Genomic DNA, 19,702 nt, shown 5'->3' with positions numbered 1-19,702 from the left:
CAGGTGGAATGATGAGATATGGGAAGAAGGAGAGGGCCGGATCACAAGATATAAGGAACCGATGATGGTGTCAACGTGGGAGTTCTGTTGCAGTGAGTACACTGACTGGGTATGGAACAGTACCCGAGGGGGAGATGAGGTACGCGAGTACGGTAGCTCCTGGGAAAGGCATCCCGGCACGCAGTTGGTGACTCGACAAGGAAGGAGCGAGACGGGGAGAGGCAGCTCTGGAGTGATGAAGACGCAGCGCATCACATCCTCAACCCATCATCCTCAGCAAGCATATCGGCAACCATGTGGATGGGAGTTGCTCTTGGCCACCCCAACCTGACCATGACGGTATGGATGAGGCTTCAAGACGGCGGTTTCTGCTCTTGGGGCCGGGCTGGAGCAGCAAGCCATCGTCGCAAATAAGGTGGGAGGCGCTCTTGTCGCTGCATGTTCTGTATGTAGCTGTACTAGACCTGTGGTGGACGGCTTGGGTCTGGCTGGGGTTGACATTTTCCCAACGTTAGCACCACATCACCCACTACACTACTACATGCCCGACGTCCATTTGCGTCTGGATCAACTGCAACTGCAACTGCACTGGAGGGTTCCGTCTTGGCTGTATGTCTCTTGAGGTCTCTCTCCAGGGGTCAGGCTTGGGGCGAGATGGGGGGGAACTGACGAAATGCAGACCACAGGTGTGGTTGAACAAGCAGTATTGGACTGTGGCTGATACGGACGTACGTTGGTGAATTTCTGGTCTCTCTTGATGGATACCATTTCCATATCCTCTCGAGGGTGCAGCTTGGATTGTTTTCCTTGTCCAGCATCCATCTGCCATGGAGTTCCCCGCCATGGACACCTGCCAGGCCTTGTGTGTGTATGGATGGTATGTGTGCTGGGTGCTGGATGCTGGATGCTGGGTGCCGGGTGCTGTGGGTGGGCGGACCACAGAGACGGAGACAGAGACGCAAATGGAGGCAACACTCGCAGCAGCTGATGAAGTACAACAACAACAACAACAGCAGCAGCAGCGCAGCGTGAACCCGCAGCTGGCCGATGGGAGAGATGCTGCTGGTAGACCACCAGACGGGCAATGCTGCTCGGAGGCCAAAAGGTTGCCAGGATGCCCGACAAGCAATCGGTGCCGGGGGGCCTGGTGGGAATAGTCCATTGCCTGTCGGGCTTGTGTATCGCGAAAGGTGACCGAGCCGCAAGGGGCCGTTGCCCATCCGTATCACTGGTACTGGTCCTGGGACTGGTCCTGGGACTGGCAGTCATCTCGTCGGGTACCATTCCAGCATCCCGTCTCTGCCCTGGATCTGTCAAGTCCTTCCTCCTCTCCTCCTCTTTCTCTGCTCTTTCCTGCCTACAACGGTCCCGGTGGCGGTGGTGGTGGTGGTGGTGGTCGTCATCAAGGTTGCTGCCGTCGCCGGGAGTGCCGCCTCCAGCCTCCCGCGTGCGCAGTGTGGTTGCCGAGAAGACAAATCATTTCGGTAGTTCGGGATGCTGGTGTAGCAGTGGGAGTTGTCGGCGTTGGCAGTTGGGTGGTAGCAGGTAACGTCCAAATCTCGGTCATGACGGAGAGAGTGACATTGGCATCCAAGTGGTGATGCTGCCGAACAAAGGCGCATTGAACAACTGAATGGACCACCCACCATCTCAGCTGCCGTCAGTCACAGAAATGGACCGGCGGTCTGCCGCAGACGGACTCTCTCCCTTTTGCCAACTGCAGTGCGGGTGGTGGTCATTGTCGCACCTGCCTGCCATTCAGTCATTCGATGAAGCATTCGTCATCTCGTGAAAACTCTGACTGAGCTCCTTCCCCGCCACCTATCTTTGTGGTTCGTTCACATCAGGCATCGCGGCGATCAGACTTTGAAGCTCATGGTGAGGAAGGCGCGCTCATGCAGTGGTTCTTCCGGCAAGCTGCCTGCTTGAGCTGGAGCTTCCGTCGAGTACCTATGATTAAGGATCCACTTGGAGCTGCCCCTGTGTCCAATTAAACTCGGATGAAATCAAGCACCGACGGCTCGTGACGGTCCTTTGTCAGCCGCCAGTTCCCAAATGACCCCACTTCCACTTGGCAGTTCATCTGATTGCCAAACCAGACCCTGACTGCATTCAGTTCTTCCTTCCCGCTTCAGTTGTCTCGTCGGACGTCGTCCAAATCTTTCAGTGGACAATTCCATTCAGTTCTCGACATTGGCCACTGACCGTTCGCCATTCGTTGCTCGAACCCCCACCACATCTTCTGTTTTCGTCCCTTTTTCTTTTCTTTCTTTTTTTTTTTTTTTTTTTTTTTTTTTTTTTCTTTTTGTGCCCTTACTTTTCCCGTCTCCTCGCACTTGATCAAGACACGATCAAAGACCCTATTTCGAGACGGAACAAGCGCGACATGTTACGCAGACGTGCCAAGCCATCACCCTCGCCTTTCATCTCCCGGGTCGTAAGACGAGAAACGATGTCGGGACTGCAACACGAACAGAAGAGGTACCTCTAGTGCTCGGCACCGATTTCCACTGGACGGCGACGTCAACAAGCCTGATCACGAACACGACGCTAGCCAGGGAATGACAGACGGACGGCATCGCCATTGCACAAAAAGGGCAAAAACGTCAAATGCCAACAAAGTGCTCCCGTCCACTCAATCGTCGAGCTATTCATGGCTGAAATCAAGTTGCAGCCTTTGCACCACCACAGCACCAGGGGACTGCCCAGGGACGGGTAATGGCGACCAGGGACACCCAAGATGTCGGGATCAGTCGGTCGTTGCTGATGATAGAGGGGGGATCAAGACTCCAAACACTTATGCAGGCAGTATCCCAGACCAGCAGACAGACTTCTGCAAGCACTCAAAGCTCCATGTCCATTTTGGTAGTCTCTCGAGTCTCGCTCTCTCGCTCTCTCTCTCTGCTCTCTCGCCACGATCCTACGGCCGTACTCAGGAGAAAGCGTGCAGCCCAGATCCCACACGTTCCCGACATGCGTAGTGCTTGATGCCCTCTCTGTCTGCGCTATCTTTGCACCTTGCCGTCCCAGCAAGATCTCCACGATCCAACCACTGGGTATGCGAGGACCCAAGGCTAGCAGCCTTATTGCGGCAAGGTGCTCGATTCAATCTGAAGGCATGTATCATCCCGTCAGTAGGGCTCTTGGAATGGCAGGGTGAAGAAGCGATTTTTAGCCTATACATGCTGCTACCCCAGGTCACTGCCCCCCTGTCGCTGAAGAGGCACTCGACTGGTGCTGTACAATACCGGTCAGTATTGTACATACACAGGACCCTTGGGTCGCACCGCCGTCCACATTGTGCACTGCAACTGTACAGTACCTCGACAGCCCAGGTTCGTAGGCCTGCTTGAACCATATCGCTGGATTCTCGCCATGATTCCCGTCCTAGCCTTGGTGTAGCAATTGGACCTGCCCCTGGGTAAAGATCCTGAAAGTACATTGTCATCAGGTTTTCATCTGACTGATTTCCAGAACTGGTGGTCTAGGTCGACTTACAACCTAAAGCAGTTCTAGTGGCTGACATGCCTCGACAAACTACCAAGAATTCACTAGCGCAGATCTCGTTCGGTAGTGATCCGGTGCAACCACCAGGGCAACATGTCGCAGATTTCGCAACTCTGCTGTCTGTCCCATGTCCTGCACCCACCACAGTACAGGTACGTACCGAACGCGCCGCTCCCACGCGCTCTTTCGTCGCTTGATTCGTCCTCGGACCAGGATGCTAACCGCTTCTTCCAGGAGACTGCTCCCTGATGTGAAATCCTTTTCTGAGAAAAGGGTTTACTGCTTGGCTACCCAGGAACGTGGCCTATTCCGCCCGTTTGGATAAACCGGCCATCCACGAGCTCTACACTACACTACAGGCAATTACCGGGATTTTTATCGCTGAATTGGTTGGTTGCCAGGCACAGCCTTGTTACCGTCCGGCATGGTCGGCCGAGTCCGTTGTCAGATGCGCCTCCGCATTGCGAGCCGCCACCGACACACACACACACTGAAATTGCAACCCTGTGCCGAGTCTTTCTGGCCAGTTTGGGCTTAATCCAGCGTGGCAACTCTCTGGCGATCTGCAACTTGCTGAATGCCATGTGCGTACGGCAAATCGACACGCCTTTCAACCCATCAACGGGACACATCAAGACGGCGGGAACGCGCCCCGCTAACCGGTTGCCAATCCTCGAGTCAGCCAAAAGGCATGTTATGACGATTAGGGCTTCCGCCATAGCTTCACCACAACAGGGCCGACCTGGTTTTGGCTGTCAGGGTTCGCATGCCGACTGGATCGACCTTGTCTGCCGCCCTATATGGGCAGTCAATCGTGGAGACCAGGCTTGAAACACATCAACGGCCGTACCCAACCTCCAATCCCGGACTTATCGAGTACCTCGCAATGTCAAGTTTCACCACCAATGCAGACGCGTACGCAGGCGCAGGCGCCCTCTTCTTAGTACACACATGTCGATTTCCGATAGAGCGTCCATCTGCGTGCGGTGCGCCTCATCGGCTCTTGAAACACCATCTTGTATCCCTCGGGTCAGCTAACAAGCTTTTCTCTCGCTTTTCCCATCAACACGCGCCTTTCGTCTGTCCGGCAAGTGCCAATCAGGCCGTTGTGTTATTGTGCTTCTCGTCATCGACTCTGCTTATGATGATTGATGGAGCCTTCAGACCATGCATGCCCTCTGACTTCATTTCGGTATTCTTGCAACGAAGCCAGGTACGCTCTGTCGAGCTGCGCAACACGCTTCCAGTGCCGGGTGTGGCAACATGCGTAAACACTGCTCCGACTTCATCGCAGCACCTGCCGTACCTCGAAAATGCGCTAACTACTGTCATCTCAACCTGCACGTAGCCGCAAGCCCACTTCATCTCCTCTCCCCCCTCGATCCTGCAGTAATGCGAGCACTATATATTGTGTATGCGCTGCCGATTACGAGCTCTTACGTCCGTATGACACAGCTCAGCGGGAACCGCAGCGCCTCGGTGTCACCATGTTCCAGTGTCAAATTGGGGAAACAAAGTCTTGCCCTGCTCTCTTCTCCCCAAAGACAGTGCCGCTTATCTGTTTCTCTCAACATCACTCGGGCAAGTTTGATAGAACCCAGGAAGCGGACCTTCGCCCCGATCGTCAGCCTATACACGCCACCAACATGGAAGACCTCGTCAGGCTTCTCGACGACAAATACCCCGAACACTCATATCGGCGCTATCACGGGGCTGGACGGTGGCATCGTGATCGGTTTCTTCAACGTGCTGCTCGTCAAATACAAGGCCAAAACCTTATGTCGCTTTCCAGCACCCTTCACCATGCCACGGCGGGTGCCTCGAATGCTAAATCTCAGACATTATTCCGTTGTGTGAGCGATACCGGATCTTATTCCTTGTGCCTGCATGGTCTCATTACAAGGAACAATCGGCTAGATCACGTTTCTGCTGGAGGGCCACAGCCTGCTGGTATGGTTTTGTTCCTCTGAGTCAAGGACCGTTCCAGAATCAACAGATACGGTGGGGTGGGGTGGGTAGTAGCGGGAGGGCGCATCGCGCTCAAACGGAGCGGTAAAAGAGCAGCAGTACGTGGGAAACGGTATTGCTACGTTGCCAATCTGATTGGCCGTCCGATCCGCGTTGTTTCGACCGGCAGTGTGTCTCAGCATGCATTTCTTGGTTCCGCTGATGATCAGGATCCAGCGGCTCGACCACAACGGGTTTCTGAAAAAAAAAGAAAAAGAAAAACGGAGGACGAAACGGCCAGGGCCCTGCCAACCGCCGAGATGAACCCCTAGCCAAAACTCTACGACTCAACCGTAACCAAAGCACCGGGAGACTCCACAGATTTGAAGCATGATCATGCTCGTCCCCGCGTGTCTCTTCGTTCAGACGCAGATATCCGGGTTGAATCTTCCCGGACCAAGCAAACGTTCTGGCCAGCCGGCGAGATACATGACATGATGCAAACGCGCTCTATCGGGAGGTGTCCCCCATGACTCGCAGTATCAGTACATGCTATACGGCAGGGAGGACCGCCATCAGTTAGGTGATCTCCATGAGGCCTTGTCGGGAAAGAAGTGAATAACAAGTGCGGAGTTAAATCGAGCCGATGGCAGCGGGCAACCGCTGTAACGTTTTACGGGCCCAGTATGGGAGCTATAACGATCGCGTAGTGTTGCTTTCTCCCTCGACGACCGGGATATCACGGATCTCATGCTCGTTTTGACAGCTGGGATGATGGGTAGACAGAAAGTTAGGCTCTGAACACTGAGCAGTCACGGCCACGAACTGTTTCCGACGAGTGTGGATGGACACCGGATCGTTGACAGGGGCAAATGCGTGGGGTCTCGTTGTAGATCTCATCCAGACGGAAGGCATGCGGCAGCTCTCAGGGGGGGAAGGACAGGCTGCTTACTCCACAGATCGAAACGGCATGGTGCTTGCGGCTTCTACACTAAGCCCACTGGCTCAAGCGGTCAGAACAGAGGAGGGCGAGCGGACGTTAACACGTGGATTCCCAGTCTGACGTTCGCACAGTCCCAAAACGGGCATGACTGGGAGATGAGTGCAACTCCATCGACTTTGCCCACCCCAAACACGGGCCCGAGACCGCCTCCTGTTATTTTTTTTTGTACACCTTGATGAGTGTGGCCATTCACATCCCCTTCTGTGCATAGGTATTTGGTGCACACAAGCAGTTCGGTGCCGAAGATGCTCTGCGATTGGGAACATTTGCCCGGCTGGAGCTGCACTTTTTCATGAATAAGCGGCATGGCAAGCTGAAGGAAGATAATGTCTCTCACAATGGAGACTGCCTGCCGCAAAGCATGCTCCCTCTGCGGCCCTTCGGCCCAGCTGGGCTCTCACCCGCCATCTATCGCCCGGTGGCTTGGCTTGCACAGGAAACCTATTTTGGTGGTCTTTTCTCTCACAACACCGGTGAGTCCTTCTGGGATTTTCCTGAGCATCCCAAACGAGCTCTTCGCATCATGTTACAAGAGCGCTTTGGGCCCATGGTTTTGTCGCTGTTGGGCCGTGTCGCCCTTTGGGACTGCCTTTCTGGTGTAAAGGCGCCCTGTTTGCTGCAGCCGCCTCCGGAGGTCGCCCGGCTCTTCTCTCCCTCTCCATTCTCGTCTCGTGCGTGCGAGAGTGCGGAAGGATTTGATGGGGTATCCCTGCCACCGATGGTTGACCTGTGTTTGTGTTTCCTTTCCATTGCGGTTAAGCACCTGCCTCTACGGATACCGACGAGAGATTGACAAAGGAGGTGAGGGAGGTTCAGCGCTGACGGACTTCACAGAAGGGTGGTCGTGGTAATCTCAGGGCTTGGTGCTAAGGCATTCGTTGCTTTTTTCTGCTCAAGGGTAGGTGTTCATTCGGAGCCCCCTTTTTCTGTGGTGGTCCTTTGCTCACCCCGGGGTGTGTAAAGCTGATAGAAACAGAAAATGGCCCAGCACGCTCGGATCTGGCTGGGGTTGGATGCATTGGGATGCATTGATCGCCGACCAGGAACAAGGTGCCCTGGTTATTATGATGGCCCAAACCATATCGAGCAGTACGATTGCTGGGCTTTCCGATCCTAGCGTGCGCCCATCTTCCCAAGAGCTGGCTCGCGCTGGCTCTCTCGGACTGGCTGTCCACTGGGGGGCAGCCCCTTGCGAACCATGGTGCCCGAGCGCTTTCAGTTCGGGGACATGTGAAGCCTCTACACTAGTGCCTCCTTTGGTCCCCGGCGCCAGCACTGGTGATCTCTTTGGCGGGGCTTGGCGCATGGGCACCCTGGACTACCGCGACGTCAACCAACAAGACGGCGCAGCTGTCGTCACCGCTGTGCGGTCAAGTCGTCGACCATCACAATGGAGCATCAGCATCCCGCGACCTACTAGTCACTAGCCAGGCGATAACGTGGCCATGGGGACCGGCTCTGAATCTGTCACTTTGCCGTGCGATCGGTCTCTTCATTGCACGCCAAAACCGCTGAATCGAAACAGACCGCCAGAAACCGCGCAGTGTCAACAACACCGCGATGATGCACACCTCACCTCGTCTGGTTGGTTCCCCACGGGGGCAGATGTGAACATGTTTGAGATGGCGATGTCGCCAAATGCGTCAGAAACGAGAACGCCAAACCTTAACCCAACTTCGGCAAATCTCTCCACGTACCTGCGGTATTCGATGGCCATCGCCGCCAGGAGGCCCGATATTACAAGCAACCCCCGGTCAGCATCAAATGCATCAACTGCATCTTGAAATCAACGAACCCTCTGCAATATGCGGGCAATAGCTCCCCGGTCACCAACACCCTGGCCAGTCCGGGCATTCAGAGTTGCTTTTGCCGCCTAGGCCTTCAATAACCACACCCACCGCCAAGCCTCCAAAGATTTGAGGCGCATTTGCACACGCTCTCTCGTGTTATGTCGGCGATTCTGGCAGACTCTGTCCAATCCTCAGGCAAACATTCCCAAAGAGAAAAGAAAAAGGGTTAGGGCTTCGCCTTGCGTGTGTCACGTCGCGGCCAAGATGATGGCTCACTGTTGACAGTTGAATACTATTAGGACAGATCACACTTGTAGATCGCGCTTGGCAATGGGGTCCCCTTGCCCTGTCCTGGCAGCCCGCTCGACCTGGGTCAGGGATGGTAGCCATAACTCTTTCGGGGTTTTTAACCCAATCACACGATATTACACCACCCATACCTTGGGGGATCGTATAGATCGAGAGTCGGCTGCCAATACTGCTTGCTTGGGGAGGTGAGATGGAGTTGTGATGCTCACGACTGAGATGGCATCGGTTGGAACATTGTCCATCCCTATCAATCCATTTTCGGTGTCATCTGGAAAGAAAAGGCCTGAGCCCATCGTGAGAACTCACCGAGACTCACGAGTTCTGATGACGATGACGATACCCTTGGACATCCTTTTCGATGCTTGCCTGCCGCTAACGAGACCAGAAGCAGAGAGACGACACGGTCGTTGTCTTGCATGCAATTCCTCGCTGAAGGATTCGAACTTTGCTATTTTCTTCTCCTGTCTCCCTGGTGAGCGGTGGGATGGTGGGAATTTCCTGTCAACCCGCCAGAATGGATCAAGACCACCGACCAGCCTGACAGGGGTTCGATTACAGGTACGAGGAACCTTCCCTGACCTAGCCATGTCTCTCCTTAAAAGGATGTGCAAGAGTTTTGGTCACTCTCGTCACTCTCGTCGGTCACATCCCCATCCACATTTCCCATTTTAGTACTTTTGCCACCTCCATTTCCATGTTCTATCTAATCTCTCGATGTCGGTTATGGGGATGGTACAGATGAGGATTATCAAGGCCAAAGCATGGTGCATGGCAATTGGACCCCCCTTGGTGAGCTGCGGGTCACGGTAGATGGCGCTAGCTTGATCTAGCTAGTGAACCTTGGCCTTTCTCCCTCGCAGTCAACTGAGGCATCGGGGTGACAAAGGTTAGCGCGGTAAATCGACAAAGCGGGGTCCATAACCTAGTTCTGTGTACAAAAGATGATGGTTTTCCTCACCATTCAACCCCTCAATACTGTATGGTGGAAGTACTGCGCTAACCTTTTACGTCTAGGTTAGAGATGTACGCTACGCTACGTGTACAGGGCTGCTGGGCGCACTCTCAGTGGACAGATGGAGGATCCAGTTGCTCGGATTAGACCCTCTTGCAACGTTGTCGGGGGTGTGTGGGAAATTCTCCGGCAAGGGAGAGTGACATGGGAAGTGGTTCCCGATGAAATGTGGCCCAAGTGGACCGACCGGTGAGGAACCACATCGAGAGCCAGGGGGAAATGCGGGAACAAGTGGGTCAACAGTCCGCAACTCGTCCTGAGTGGGTGTGGAGGGGGAGAAGATCCTACTGTCCACTGTCTCACGGTCAGTCCCAGCGGAAGGGGTAAGACAAAATGGGCGGAGACACCGGCGGCGGAATGTGCCGCCTTAATAGGCAGGACAAACAACGCTGCAACGAGGGGATCTGAGCCTGGGATCCGAAGCATTGGATACCAGACCTTTGGTAATTATCACGGTCCTGCCGTCCAGTGACGGATCACGGACGGATGTCGGATGTCAGACGGTCTCGAGTGGCGCTGGAGTTGAAGTTGAATGCCGATTCAGGTACCGGGTCTCAGTTTCGGTGAGGTGGGTAGGGGTTCTCTTGATGCATTCATTCGATGGCACTCCTCGGCTCTCAAGAACGTACCGAACCATGGAATTACAGTGGTCCAATGGACCTATCGATGCGAATTGTCGGACGATACGCAGACAGAGCGAGCGAGTTGGCTGATTGCCATGATGCCATGTTGGGCAGAATTCGCATGCTGGTTAGGATGGAATTGTTGGGCTTGTCGAGGAGTCAAAACCGGAAAGCGAGGTGAGTAAAGGTGGGATTGGGCTCGGTGGCACGAGCCAAGCTTCCATGGACGACAATTCCGGCTGCCCCATTTGCCCTGATTGCAATCTGCCTCACTTCTCCTCCCTGCTAACGTAACTTTTGTCGTGGCAGCGACTAAGTTGCGATCTCGATGACTTACAGATTGACCGCTCTTGGATATGACCCTGATTTGGGACTGCTGGATGATATCTGGGCGCGCGAACCGCGGCAACCATTTGGCCAAGCTGTGATCAGGTCCCGACTGACCGAAAACTCCTGAAGGCCTTTGGATCTGGAGGCTGGAGCTGGCACGTGGAAGTCACAAGCCGCACAAGACGAGGCGTGGATGGGAACGATGCTCCGTGCTTCAATCTTCATTCCGGCCGTTAGTCTCCGGATGAACATGTTGCCGGGCGATGAAGTCATCTTCATGGACGTGCAACAACTTTTTCAGCGTGCATCTGAAACGCATCCGAAACCATGGCAATCACCACATGGGAAAAGTTGTTTTGCGCTACTGTAAGTACCGCCTTTTTGGGATCTCGCTGCAGTAAATGCCATGCACGCGATCGTCGATGTATGCGTCCCACTGACATGGCGGACAGACTGGCATCGCATCGGAAAAGGAGCGAATGGGAGTCCACGGTTGTCCAGGACGGATCTGGGTTATGTACAGACGTTGCGCGCGCGTCCCGATGATATATCTTGCCGACAGATGACAGGGCAATGGGGGTGGTAACGTTTACTTTACTAACAAACCACTGATCCAGTGATTCAGCTGATGTGCATACACACATCTCCACCCCATCGCGCATGCTCCTCATCGCGCAGAAATCAAGCACAGTATGCAAGTCCCGGAAAATCACGCAAGTGAGCAGTAGCTGATGAAATGCAGGCTAAAGCCGCATCAGCCCATTCATTCTAAGCGGTGCCCATTTCTCTCGTTTGCCCAACTCGCGTCGGTTCCAGCATCTCCGTTGTGGTTTGGTGGCCCCGTGGTACATACTACCGTGGGTGCCATGCGGCGGCGGCCCAAATCCCGGGGAAGGTGAGTGGGAAGTTCACTCCGCCATTGAATGGGGCTCATCACGGTAGTGTGCACACCATGGAGTGGACGGTAGTATGGTGACCCACCTAGTCGGTGAAGCACACGCCATGGAGTGAGAGTGGGTGAGGATCCATCCGGGGGGGTCTACAAAAACAACACACAGCACAAGGCGTAGCGGGCCCTATACTTGCATTCCAGCGTTGTTCTAGGTAGGCTAACTTTTTCCCCAGGTGGTTGGTCCCCAGTCAGTTGTGGACGACGAAGATCGATCCTGACCGTTCTCTCCAAAAGCTTCGTTAGCTTCCAAGGTCAGTCAATCAATCAGGTTCAAGTGAGCTGGCTGCGGACAACTCGCGACCGTTCATTCGCGGCGTACCTGAAAAGTGGAGTTTTGGAAAGGAAATCTTCCTTCAGGACAAAAGCTCCGATGGATTTTTTGACACTAACCGCAAATCTTTTCTTCACCGGTTTTTTCTTTAGCTCTCTTCTTAGCTTAGCTTGGCTTCGTTGCTCCAGCTGGCTCGCTCCAGCTCGCTCCCTTCGCCTCCTTCCAGCACAGCACAGCACAGCACAGCACAGCACAGCACCGTCCGTACAGCACAGCACGGCACCGGATGTCCATGATGTTCCAGTTGTCGACCACCAACCAGTTGTCCATTTGGGTAGTGTATACGATACGGCCCTAGTTTTACCAAGCCGGAAATATGCCCCGACAGGATTAGTTCGGACTCGGAGTTTGATTTTTTTAGTCTTTGTTTTAGTTAAACTTTTTTGTTTCTTTTTGGTTTTGCTTTGTTCCGGAACCGTTGGCTCCGTAGCTGGCTTGGCTGGTTACTTTGGTTTGAAGCTTGAAGCTTGAAGCTTGTTATGGTTACACCTTTTGAATCGAAGATACCTACCAAATGTGGGTCAGGGGCCTCAACGAAGGGATGGAAGGGATGGGGGGTCTTACCTAGATTTACAACAGCTTGGTTACCTAGGCAGGCCAAAGCTTCAATTTGGTTAGGTAGGTATGGTAGTGTACATACAGTATTATGATAGGCTTGCTCGCTTAATTCGCCTATGGTAGGTAGGTAACCGGGCATCCCATTTTGGGCGTTTGGTTGGTGTTGTTTTTGTTGTGGGGGGGATGATGAGGATGGGAGGACAGAACTTAGTAAAATAAAGTGAAGTCTTGATGGTGATTGGCTCCCTCGGCTCTCCTCCAAGTAATGTAATGTAGTATCTTGACTGCTTGTTCACATTGGCAGGGGGATAGGTAGAGGTATCTGGGCGAAGCTGGGCGTACTGGACTACTGGGCAAAGCTGCACAATCGATGTCATGTGAGGAGAATCACTGGTGTAGGTGGCCATGGAAATTGGACAGGGGCACTTTTGGCTGGTTCAGGACAGGACGTTGGGTCACGACGTTGGGGAGCCGCGAGGAACAGAACATGTCAGGGGATGTTCTAATTTCGGGTTCACATGAATACCTACCTCTAGGTGAATTGCATTTGGGGTAAGTATGGGTTCAATGGGGAGCAACATCGGCATGCTGTGGATACCTAGGTAGGTCCTGTCGTAAGGTGCAAGATCACTCCAAGGTCCATGATAAGGAGTAGAGGATGGTCGACGTGAATAAGGTGCATATGAGTACCTAACCGTTGTAGAGAGAAGTAGGTCAGTCAAGGTACCTCTAGGTAGACTGATCGAAAGGACGGGTCACTGTCGGCATTATTACAGTAAAGCTGATGTAGGTCATACATGTAGACTCATAAACTCGTAAAATAGTGAGTGTGAGTGTTGACCAAGCACAGGTGCGCGAGTGATGCTTCACGGCGTCTACCTACTCATGAATTCATTCCACTTGTCATACCTCTACCGATGAACGATGATGTAGCTGCGAATGGCCGAGGTTTACAGTTTTACAGTTCTGCTTGCTGTCAACCGTCCGTTCTATAACCTGCTCTAACTCCAAAGTTACCTAACTCTGGGTAGATAAGGTGGTCTCTCAGTCTTTGGTTCAACCGTGTAAGATGGAATCTTGGAGTGGGTTTCAACAATGGCTACTTATTTATGGGGATTTCGGTTTTTCCAGTCAGTGTCAACTAGGACAAGTGCCTAGGTACATGCTCATGAGGTGCAGAAGGTTCAGGAACACTAGGTACCTAGGAACTGACTGGATTCCAGGTCGTGACTGGTACTAGTCTGGGCGGATGGGATATCATCACTTTTATCTTTCGGACTCGTAGTTGTCTACACCTCTTCGACGACCCGGAGTGGACACCAGGATGGGCAGGTGTGGGCTCGGTGGGCTTGGGCTTTGGCTTGGGCTTGGGCTGTATGGAGAAGAGAATGGGGAATCCATAGTGAAGTCTATTAAAGCGTTACTTGTTTCGTGAAATTGCCCCTGGGCAGGCGTGGAGGGGAGATACTATGGAGTTATACAAGACAAGAAGGGAAAAAGCCAAAGTGACGTGAGGGTTTACGAGAAGGTCGGTACCTACCCAGGTAGAACGAGAAGTCTGGAAATGTTAACCCTCAAACACCAGATGCTGGTGATGGTGATAATGTGCATCAGTGTGGCCAGACTGGAATAGATAGATTTTTTGGCAGAAGTGTCGCGTATCAAAAATTCTATTGCTACACCGACGCTCTGTCATAGAACTGGTCTTTAGGCCAACATTGGACAAAGCTTCCCGCCATGTACAGTCAGTGTTTTTTAAACCCCAAGTTATTTACCTCTACGCTGATCATCAGGGCCCATTCAACCAATGCAGCCGTAGTGAAGGCAAGAAAGCACATTGTTGTTCTCCCGGTAGACGACCAACATGACGTCGCCAGCCCCCAAGAAGCGCAAAGCCAGCAAGGCCAACCGGGGTAGCTCTGCTCTGAATGCGACCAAAAGTACGTGTATCAGACTGTACCTATCTTGACAGTTTCAAGCCCTCAAACCCAATACTTCCACGACACAAACACCCAATGATGCCTCTACCATCGTCACTTCGGATGTCGAGTCGGACAAGAACACAGCTGCCACCAAGACTTCCGTGATCGCTAGAACAAGTAAAAGCCAGATTACCTATCTGTAATGAGTTGCTGATAGGTGATGAGGTGGTAACCCTCCATTTTCGCTTCTTCGACTTTGCTTGGCTACATGGACGAAGGGCGTAGCGTTTACTTTTTGGACGATTAAAAGGTATAGGGAGAAAGCAGGTTCGTCTTGACGGGAATACCCACCTCCAGGCAGATCCATAAAGTCATCGAGGTTAGGCGGATTATGGGCTTGTATGATGACTGGTCTGAAAGCCCATTGGAGAACTTTAACCCCGTAGCTTCGACTGTTTCCGTTCCCATAACGACAACTTGGTTGGGATGTATTGTCCGATCTCAGACTTCTTGCCCGCAAAGGCAACTTTGGGGAATACTTGTGCAAAGAGAGTTAATGAATCCGCCCTCACGGCCATTTCTAGGTTGGGACCCTGCGAACATTGCGGTTTTGCTCTTTCTGTTTTGTGGGATTTCCCAGTGCGGACTTGAGTGGGCGGCTGTCCTTGTGGGATGGCGTGTGCATTGGCAAACTTATCCGGGGTTTGGCATCCTGTCCCGGCTCGGAGCGGGGAGCTTGGTGTCGACCTGTTGTAATACCAGGCAGCCACCTCACCTTTGCCATCAACACCGTGATGCACACGTAGACCAAACTCTACAATGGCAATTCAAAGCAAGATCTCCTTCTCGAGCCTATGTCCCAGCCAAAGTCAAAATCCGAATCTACAGGCTGACATGGAACCTCGACCATGAACCGTACAACGTTTCACTCACTGCGTCCCAAGATCCAGGGTCCTTGAAACACGACCTTCTCAAAGATCAGCCACGTGCACCCGCAGAGATGGCGCAGGAGACCATTATGCGCCAATTGGAAGGGCGGCCCATATCCCAAAGGGGCAGAATGAACAACAGCCTTGTCAATCCTCTCTATCACGGTCAGTTCATCAGAAAAAATTCTTATGACTAGGTATTCGGCGAGTAGACAACCCAGCTTACGGTGGTTGAGGTCGTGGTACTGTGGACCTGGAACTTCCAAAGGGTTTCCTCACGACGCGTTGAAAATGTATGAAAGCTGGGGAAATCATATCAGCAGTTTTTGAGTGGACGGTTCTTGTTTCAACCTGTTTCTAGCCATGATCGGACAAAGATAATATACCGAGCTCGAGCTAGAGTGCCGCCGCTAAAACCAGGCAACAGCGAGTGATCAAGATCGAGAAGGGCTGCTTCAACGGAGCGCTGGTCCAGTCCACTTTGACCTGCCTGGCGAAGTCGTCCTTTCTTCTAAGGGCCCTGCTGCAGTCATGTTCTGGACACTGGAAAGGTGTTTCATCGGCAGCGGCATTCTTCGCCTTCGGCTTACTGGTCCGCTTCTCTGATGGCTGTCTGATCCAGTGCTCCCGTCTGCCACTGAGCGGCGATGAGTCGGGTGATAATTGCGCCGTGTTTGTCCTCTTGGTGATCAGCGTCCATTGTGAGCGTGGGTGATACTGTCCAGTCCTGTCTCTTTGCGTGTGGGGACGTTGACATGACATGCAGTCAGAGAGATTATAAGATTGCACACGTTCGCAACCCACATCTACGGACGATCCTTGCGTATGAGGCCGCAAAGGTCGCCATGTCGCATGAGTTCAATAGGTACCTACTCGTGGGTCGCCAACCCTCCGCAGAGTGTGAATGAATACTACACTATCCAAGCCACGCGCATTGGTAACGTGTATTCATCCATTGTACAAGCGTACTCCAGAGACCCTATGGGCTTTGAAGACGATCTCTTCTATACTCAACTTATGAGATGGTTCCGCATTTTCGGCCCTATGTTTGTTGAGCATAGCTTCAAAGGTGCAGCAGACGATGTCTTAACCATCGAGGACCCCGCTATTCAGAACCAAAACGATTTCAAAAGGTATGTCGAGAGTACCTTAGAGAAGGAATGGACACGAGCTCAGCGCGAGCAGTTTTGCTTTGTGATTTGAGGAGTATGACATTCGTCGGCGACGTGTTTGTGCGGGTTCACTGGCTTAGTTGTAAGGTTTGGTCAGCACCGACGGTTGTAGCAACGAGGAGAGTCAACTCCTCGAGCACCGCCCCGATATATCCACAGAATACCTCTAGGTATGATCCTTCATTAGATCAATTCCATCACCTGAGTACCTTTAGATACTACTCCACCCCCAGTCATGAGGAGGTTGCTCCGGCATCTACCCTCGCCGACTTGGAGGGAACTTCCCGCAGTCGTGGGCAAGTATTGCCACAACCGAGGCAGAGCAGCCAGCCCACTCCACCCTGTGGTCGTATTGCCAGCCAGCCCCCTCACCCGCTGGTGTATACCTCTACCCACGGCTCGGGAGCCGCGGAGCAGTATGCCTTGGCAGCATAGGCAGGAGATGAAGGAGGACGTGCATACAGAGATGACAGACAGGGACTTTGACACTCGCCTGTCGCAGGATGCAACACGCAGTCGGGCTCTGGGCACTTGAAAGGCTTTCAACCATCGCAGTGAAGCCCATTTCGTAAATCTCTTGAAGGCCGACCTCTCTGGCCTCCTTGTGGTGGACATATAGCTGGCCGCGAGTAACCAAGTCGCGCCGCATGTCTTGACAGCATGATGCAATAGATAGTTCTAGTTCTTACAATCTCGTCGTCGACGAGGTCCCAAGAGGTCGGGGTCATCTTGATGGCTGTTCCTGACCGTATGTCGATTAGGTTGTTGTTTGATTGGTGATAATGATATGTAGTTGAAAAGGACAAGACTCTGGACAAGTCAAAAGTAGTTCATGTTGGTTTTGTGAGGTGCATGACCCAGCCCAGCCGAGGCTGGACGGACAAATATCTACCTAGGTATGTACATTAATAGTTCGTTTTGTTATATTCTCGTCGGGCGGCTATCTGAAAGACCCAAATAGTGGTTGCGTGAGGCATGTTGGGGTTGAACGGCAAGATCTGTTGTCGGGAATTTAACACAAAGTACAAGAATGAAGTCTTGCGCGGTCTGCCTCAAGCCAGCTCACCCGCCGCCGCCAATCCCTCCCGTCTACTAGTACTCTGCGGATCAAGATACGGCCTCTCGCCCAATCCAACCGTACGATTACCGAACCGCTCGCCGTACCCATCATAGTCAAAGGTAGCAGTGTGGAAGACACTCCTATTATCCCAGATTGCTATCTCATTCACCATTAGTTTCTTTTCATTCTTTCTTTCCCACATTTTAGTACCGCCTGGATCAAAAAGAGACTCACCAATATCATTCTCCCCCGTCCACCTAAACCGCACCTGCAAATCGTGATTCTTTTGCAACATCTCCAAAAACCACTCCAACAACCTATTACTCTCCTCCTTCGTCACCCCATTGACATGCTTCACATGGCCTCTCACGGGGAACACGCTCTTCCACCCGGTAACGGGATTTGTCCTGACGACAGGATGCACCGCCTTCAGCTCACTCCCCACATTTTCCGGGGCGCCCCTCGGCTTCTCGTAAATCTTGAACCCAATCCGCTCCGCCGTCCTGTTAAACCCCGGCTGCTGAAACGTAACCGTCAACCCCTCCAGAAACTTCTGGTACGGCTCCGAGATGCGATCGTAAATCTCGTACCCCGAGGCCCAGAGGGTGTCGCCGCCGGTTTTCGGAAGCTGCACCAGGCGCAGACTGGTATAGTCGGCGGGAACAGGCTCAAAGGCAATATCGGAGTGCCATTGGGCCGTGTACTGCTTTTTGGGAGACAGTTGGTCGTCGTCTTCGGGAGTGTGGTTGTAGAATTTCCGGTGTTGGATGGAGCTGATGGTGGAGATTTCCGGGTCGTTGCCGCCGAGTTCGCGCTCCGAGTTGAGGATGGGGTGGATGTGTAGGCCGGAGGTGGGCGGGCGGCCGGTGAGGGCGCCGAGGCGGAGGATGAGTTGTTTTTGGAGGTCGTTGGTTAGGGAGTGTTGGGCGCGGAAGAAGACGACGCCGCGGCGGGAGACTGCGAGGGGTATGAGGGTTAGTGGGCAGACAACTGACAAAGGGAAGGGAATGAAGGTGGGGAGAGAGATAAAGGGAAGATGGGGGAAACAACTGGTAATGGCGAGATCGCGAAGGAGCTCATCAGAGTTGGGAGCATTGAGCCACTCAACCAGGTCGGCCTTAGGGAACTCGCGGCCGATGATGGGAGTCACGTCGAAGTGCTCATACTGGTCAAGAACGCCAGCAAGCTTGAGGGGCTCAACGTGTTGGGCGTGCTGGGTAGGAGCAGACTGCTGGGTAGTTTGTTTTTCGACGTTGATGGTGGTTTGGACGGCTTCGACAGCAGAAGGAGCCATGTTGGTGTGTTGGTCGCGAGTATTGAGACGAGTGTTGATGTACCTATCAGAGGGAAGTGGGTGTGGGATGTAACTGGCCTGAGTGAAGAACAAAAACTCAAATCGATGGCCTATCAGTCAACCTCTTATATAGATGATCATCAGGTTCAAGCATGTTTTCGGGGCTCAGTAGACCACATGCTATGTTGTGCATGCATTGTTCGTGATCTCTGCGTTTCAAAGAGAGGGTTATCTCTGTTATTCGTAGTGAGATTATTATCTAACAGCTTTGTGACACCAATCACATCGATCAAATGCATGACGAGATATGGCGAGTTGGTGTCGACATGCCTTTCGGCGCTTCAACTGTTCGTGAATAGCACTTTTTGTGATGCCGCGATCGGTATCCGCTAGCCATATCGGTGCCATATGTGCGGGGAAATGCCGAATGAGGGTGTAGTGAATTTCAACATCAGACCGACAATGTCGTGAATCTTGGCGTCTATTCGCAGCGGTTGTGGTGTAACAACCAAATTGGGTCTATCCCGCACCGGTGTTGAGGAGAAAGCTTGGTTGGGTGGGTCGTTTTGGCATCCTCGTGTCGGCCAGAAGGCGTGGATACGGGTACGACTGCCAAAGACACACTTATCTCAGTCAACAATCAGTGTACTTTGATGCTTAGATCTTTCCTCAGGTTGGTAATGAGGGGTGCCGAAATTCCGTACCATATAGGTTGCTGTCGCGATAATCGAATTGACCAATGACTGCGTCGCCTTTGTCATTCGCGTCAAAGTCAGGGTCGAGCACGTCAACACCGGCACGCCATCACCACCTGGCGAATCGCCAATAATTACCCGTCTCCCCCACGCGACGATGAAGGAACCCCGCGATATTGACCGTCAATTGCCTCCGTTATCATCAGCTGCTTTGAGGGTTCTTAGACTTGCGCAAATCGCGGCTTTCTTTCCAAGAATGCGATGGCGT

At 52.9% G+C, this 19,702-nt stretch overlaps 6 protein-coding genes across 6 annotated transcripts; 3 read left to right on the top strand and 3 right to left on the bottom strand.

Moving 5' to 3' along the window:
* Nucleotides 1–541: 541 nt before the first annotated feature.
* On the top strand, nt 542–1,601 carry NEUTE1DRAFT_108200 (uncharacterized protein; the record flags this gene model as incomplete). Its single annotated transcript, XM_009850634.1, has 4 exons — nt 542–609; nt 680–728; nt 816–1,065; nt 1,207–1,601. 4 exons carry the CDS (start codon nt 542–544, stop codon nt 1,599–1,601), a joined length of 762 nt encoding a protein of 253 aa, XP_009848936.1.
* A 1,331-nt stretch (nt 1,602–2,932) lies between these two features.
* On the bottom strand, nt 2,933–3,377 carry NEUTE1DRAFT_39680 (uncharacterized protein; the record flags this gene model as incomplete). The annotated part of the gene is made up of 2 exons (XM_009850507.1): nt 2,933–3,237; nt 3,323–3,377. 2 exons carry the CDS (start codon nt 3,375–3,377, stop codon nt 2,933–2,935), a joined length of 360 nt encoding a protein of 119 aa, XP_009848809.1.
* A 1,393-nt stretch (nt 3,378–4,770) lies between these two features.
* On the top strand, nt 4,771–5,364 carry NEUTE1DRAFT_40811 (uncharacterized protein; the record flags this gene model as incomplete). Its single annotated transcript, XM_009850565.1, has 1 exon — nt 4,771–5,364. One exon carries the CDS (start codon nt 4,771–4,773, stop codon nt 5,362–5,364), a length of 594 nt encoding a protein of 197 aa, XP_009848867.1.
* Nucleotides 5,365–6,749: 1,385 nt separating this feature from the next.
* NEUTE1DRAFT_135691 (uncharacterized protein) lies at nt 6,750–7,884 on the top strand (the record flags this gene model as incomplete). Its single annotated transcript, XM_009850633.1, has 2 exons — nt 6,750–7,132; nt 7,434–7,884. 2 exons carry the CDS (start codon nt 6,750–6,752, stop codon nt 7,882–7,884), a joined length of 834 nt encoding a protein of 277 aa, XP_009848935.1.
* Nucleotides 7,885–14,718: 6,834 nt separating this feature from the next.
* NEUTE1DRAFT_108198 (uncharacterized protein) lies at nt 14,719–15,913 on the bottom strand (the record flags this gene model as incomplete). Its single annotated transcript, XM_009850632.1, has 4 exons — nt 14,719–15,098; nt 15,218–15,368; nt 15,440–15,515; nt 15,804–15,913. 4 exons carry the CDS (start codon nt 15,911–15,913, stop codon nt 14,719–14,721), a joined length of 717 nt encoding a protein of 238 aa, XP_009848934.1.
* A 1,524-nt stretch (nt 15,914–17,437) lies between these two features.
* NEUTE1DRAFT_40597 (uncharacterized protein) lies at nt 17,438–18,739 on the bottom strand (the record flags this gene model as incomplete). The annotated part of the gene is made up of 3 exons (XM_009850559.1): nt 17,438–17,601; nt 17,680–18,402; nt 18,496–18,739. 3 exons carry the CDS (start codon nt 18,737–18,739, stop codon nt 17,438–17,440), a joined length of 1,131 nt encoding a protein of 376 aa, XP_009848861.1.
* Nucleotides 18,740–19,702: the final 963 nt, after the last annotated feature.

Source organism: Neurospora tetrasperma (assembly GCF_000213175.1).
Source record: "Neurospora tetrasperma FGSC 2508 unplaced genomic scaffold NEUTE1scaffold_2, whole genome shotgun sequence".
Lineage (NCBI taxonomy): Eukaryota > Fungi > Ascomycota > Sordariomycetes > Sordariales > Sordariaceae > Neurospora > Neurospora tetrasperma.
Note: the sequence above shows the minus strand (reverse complement) of the source record. Positions and strands in the feature narration are given on the sequence as shown.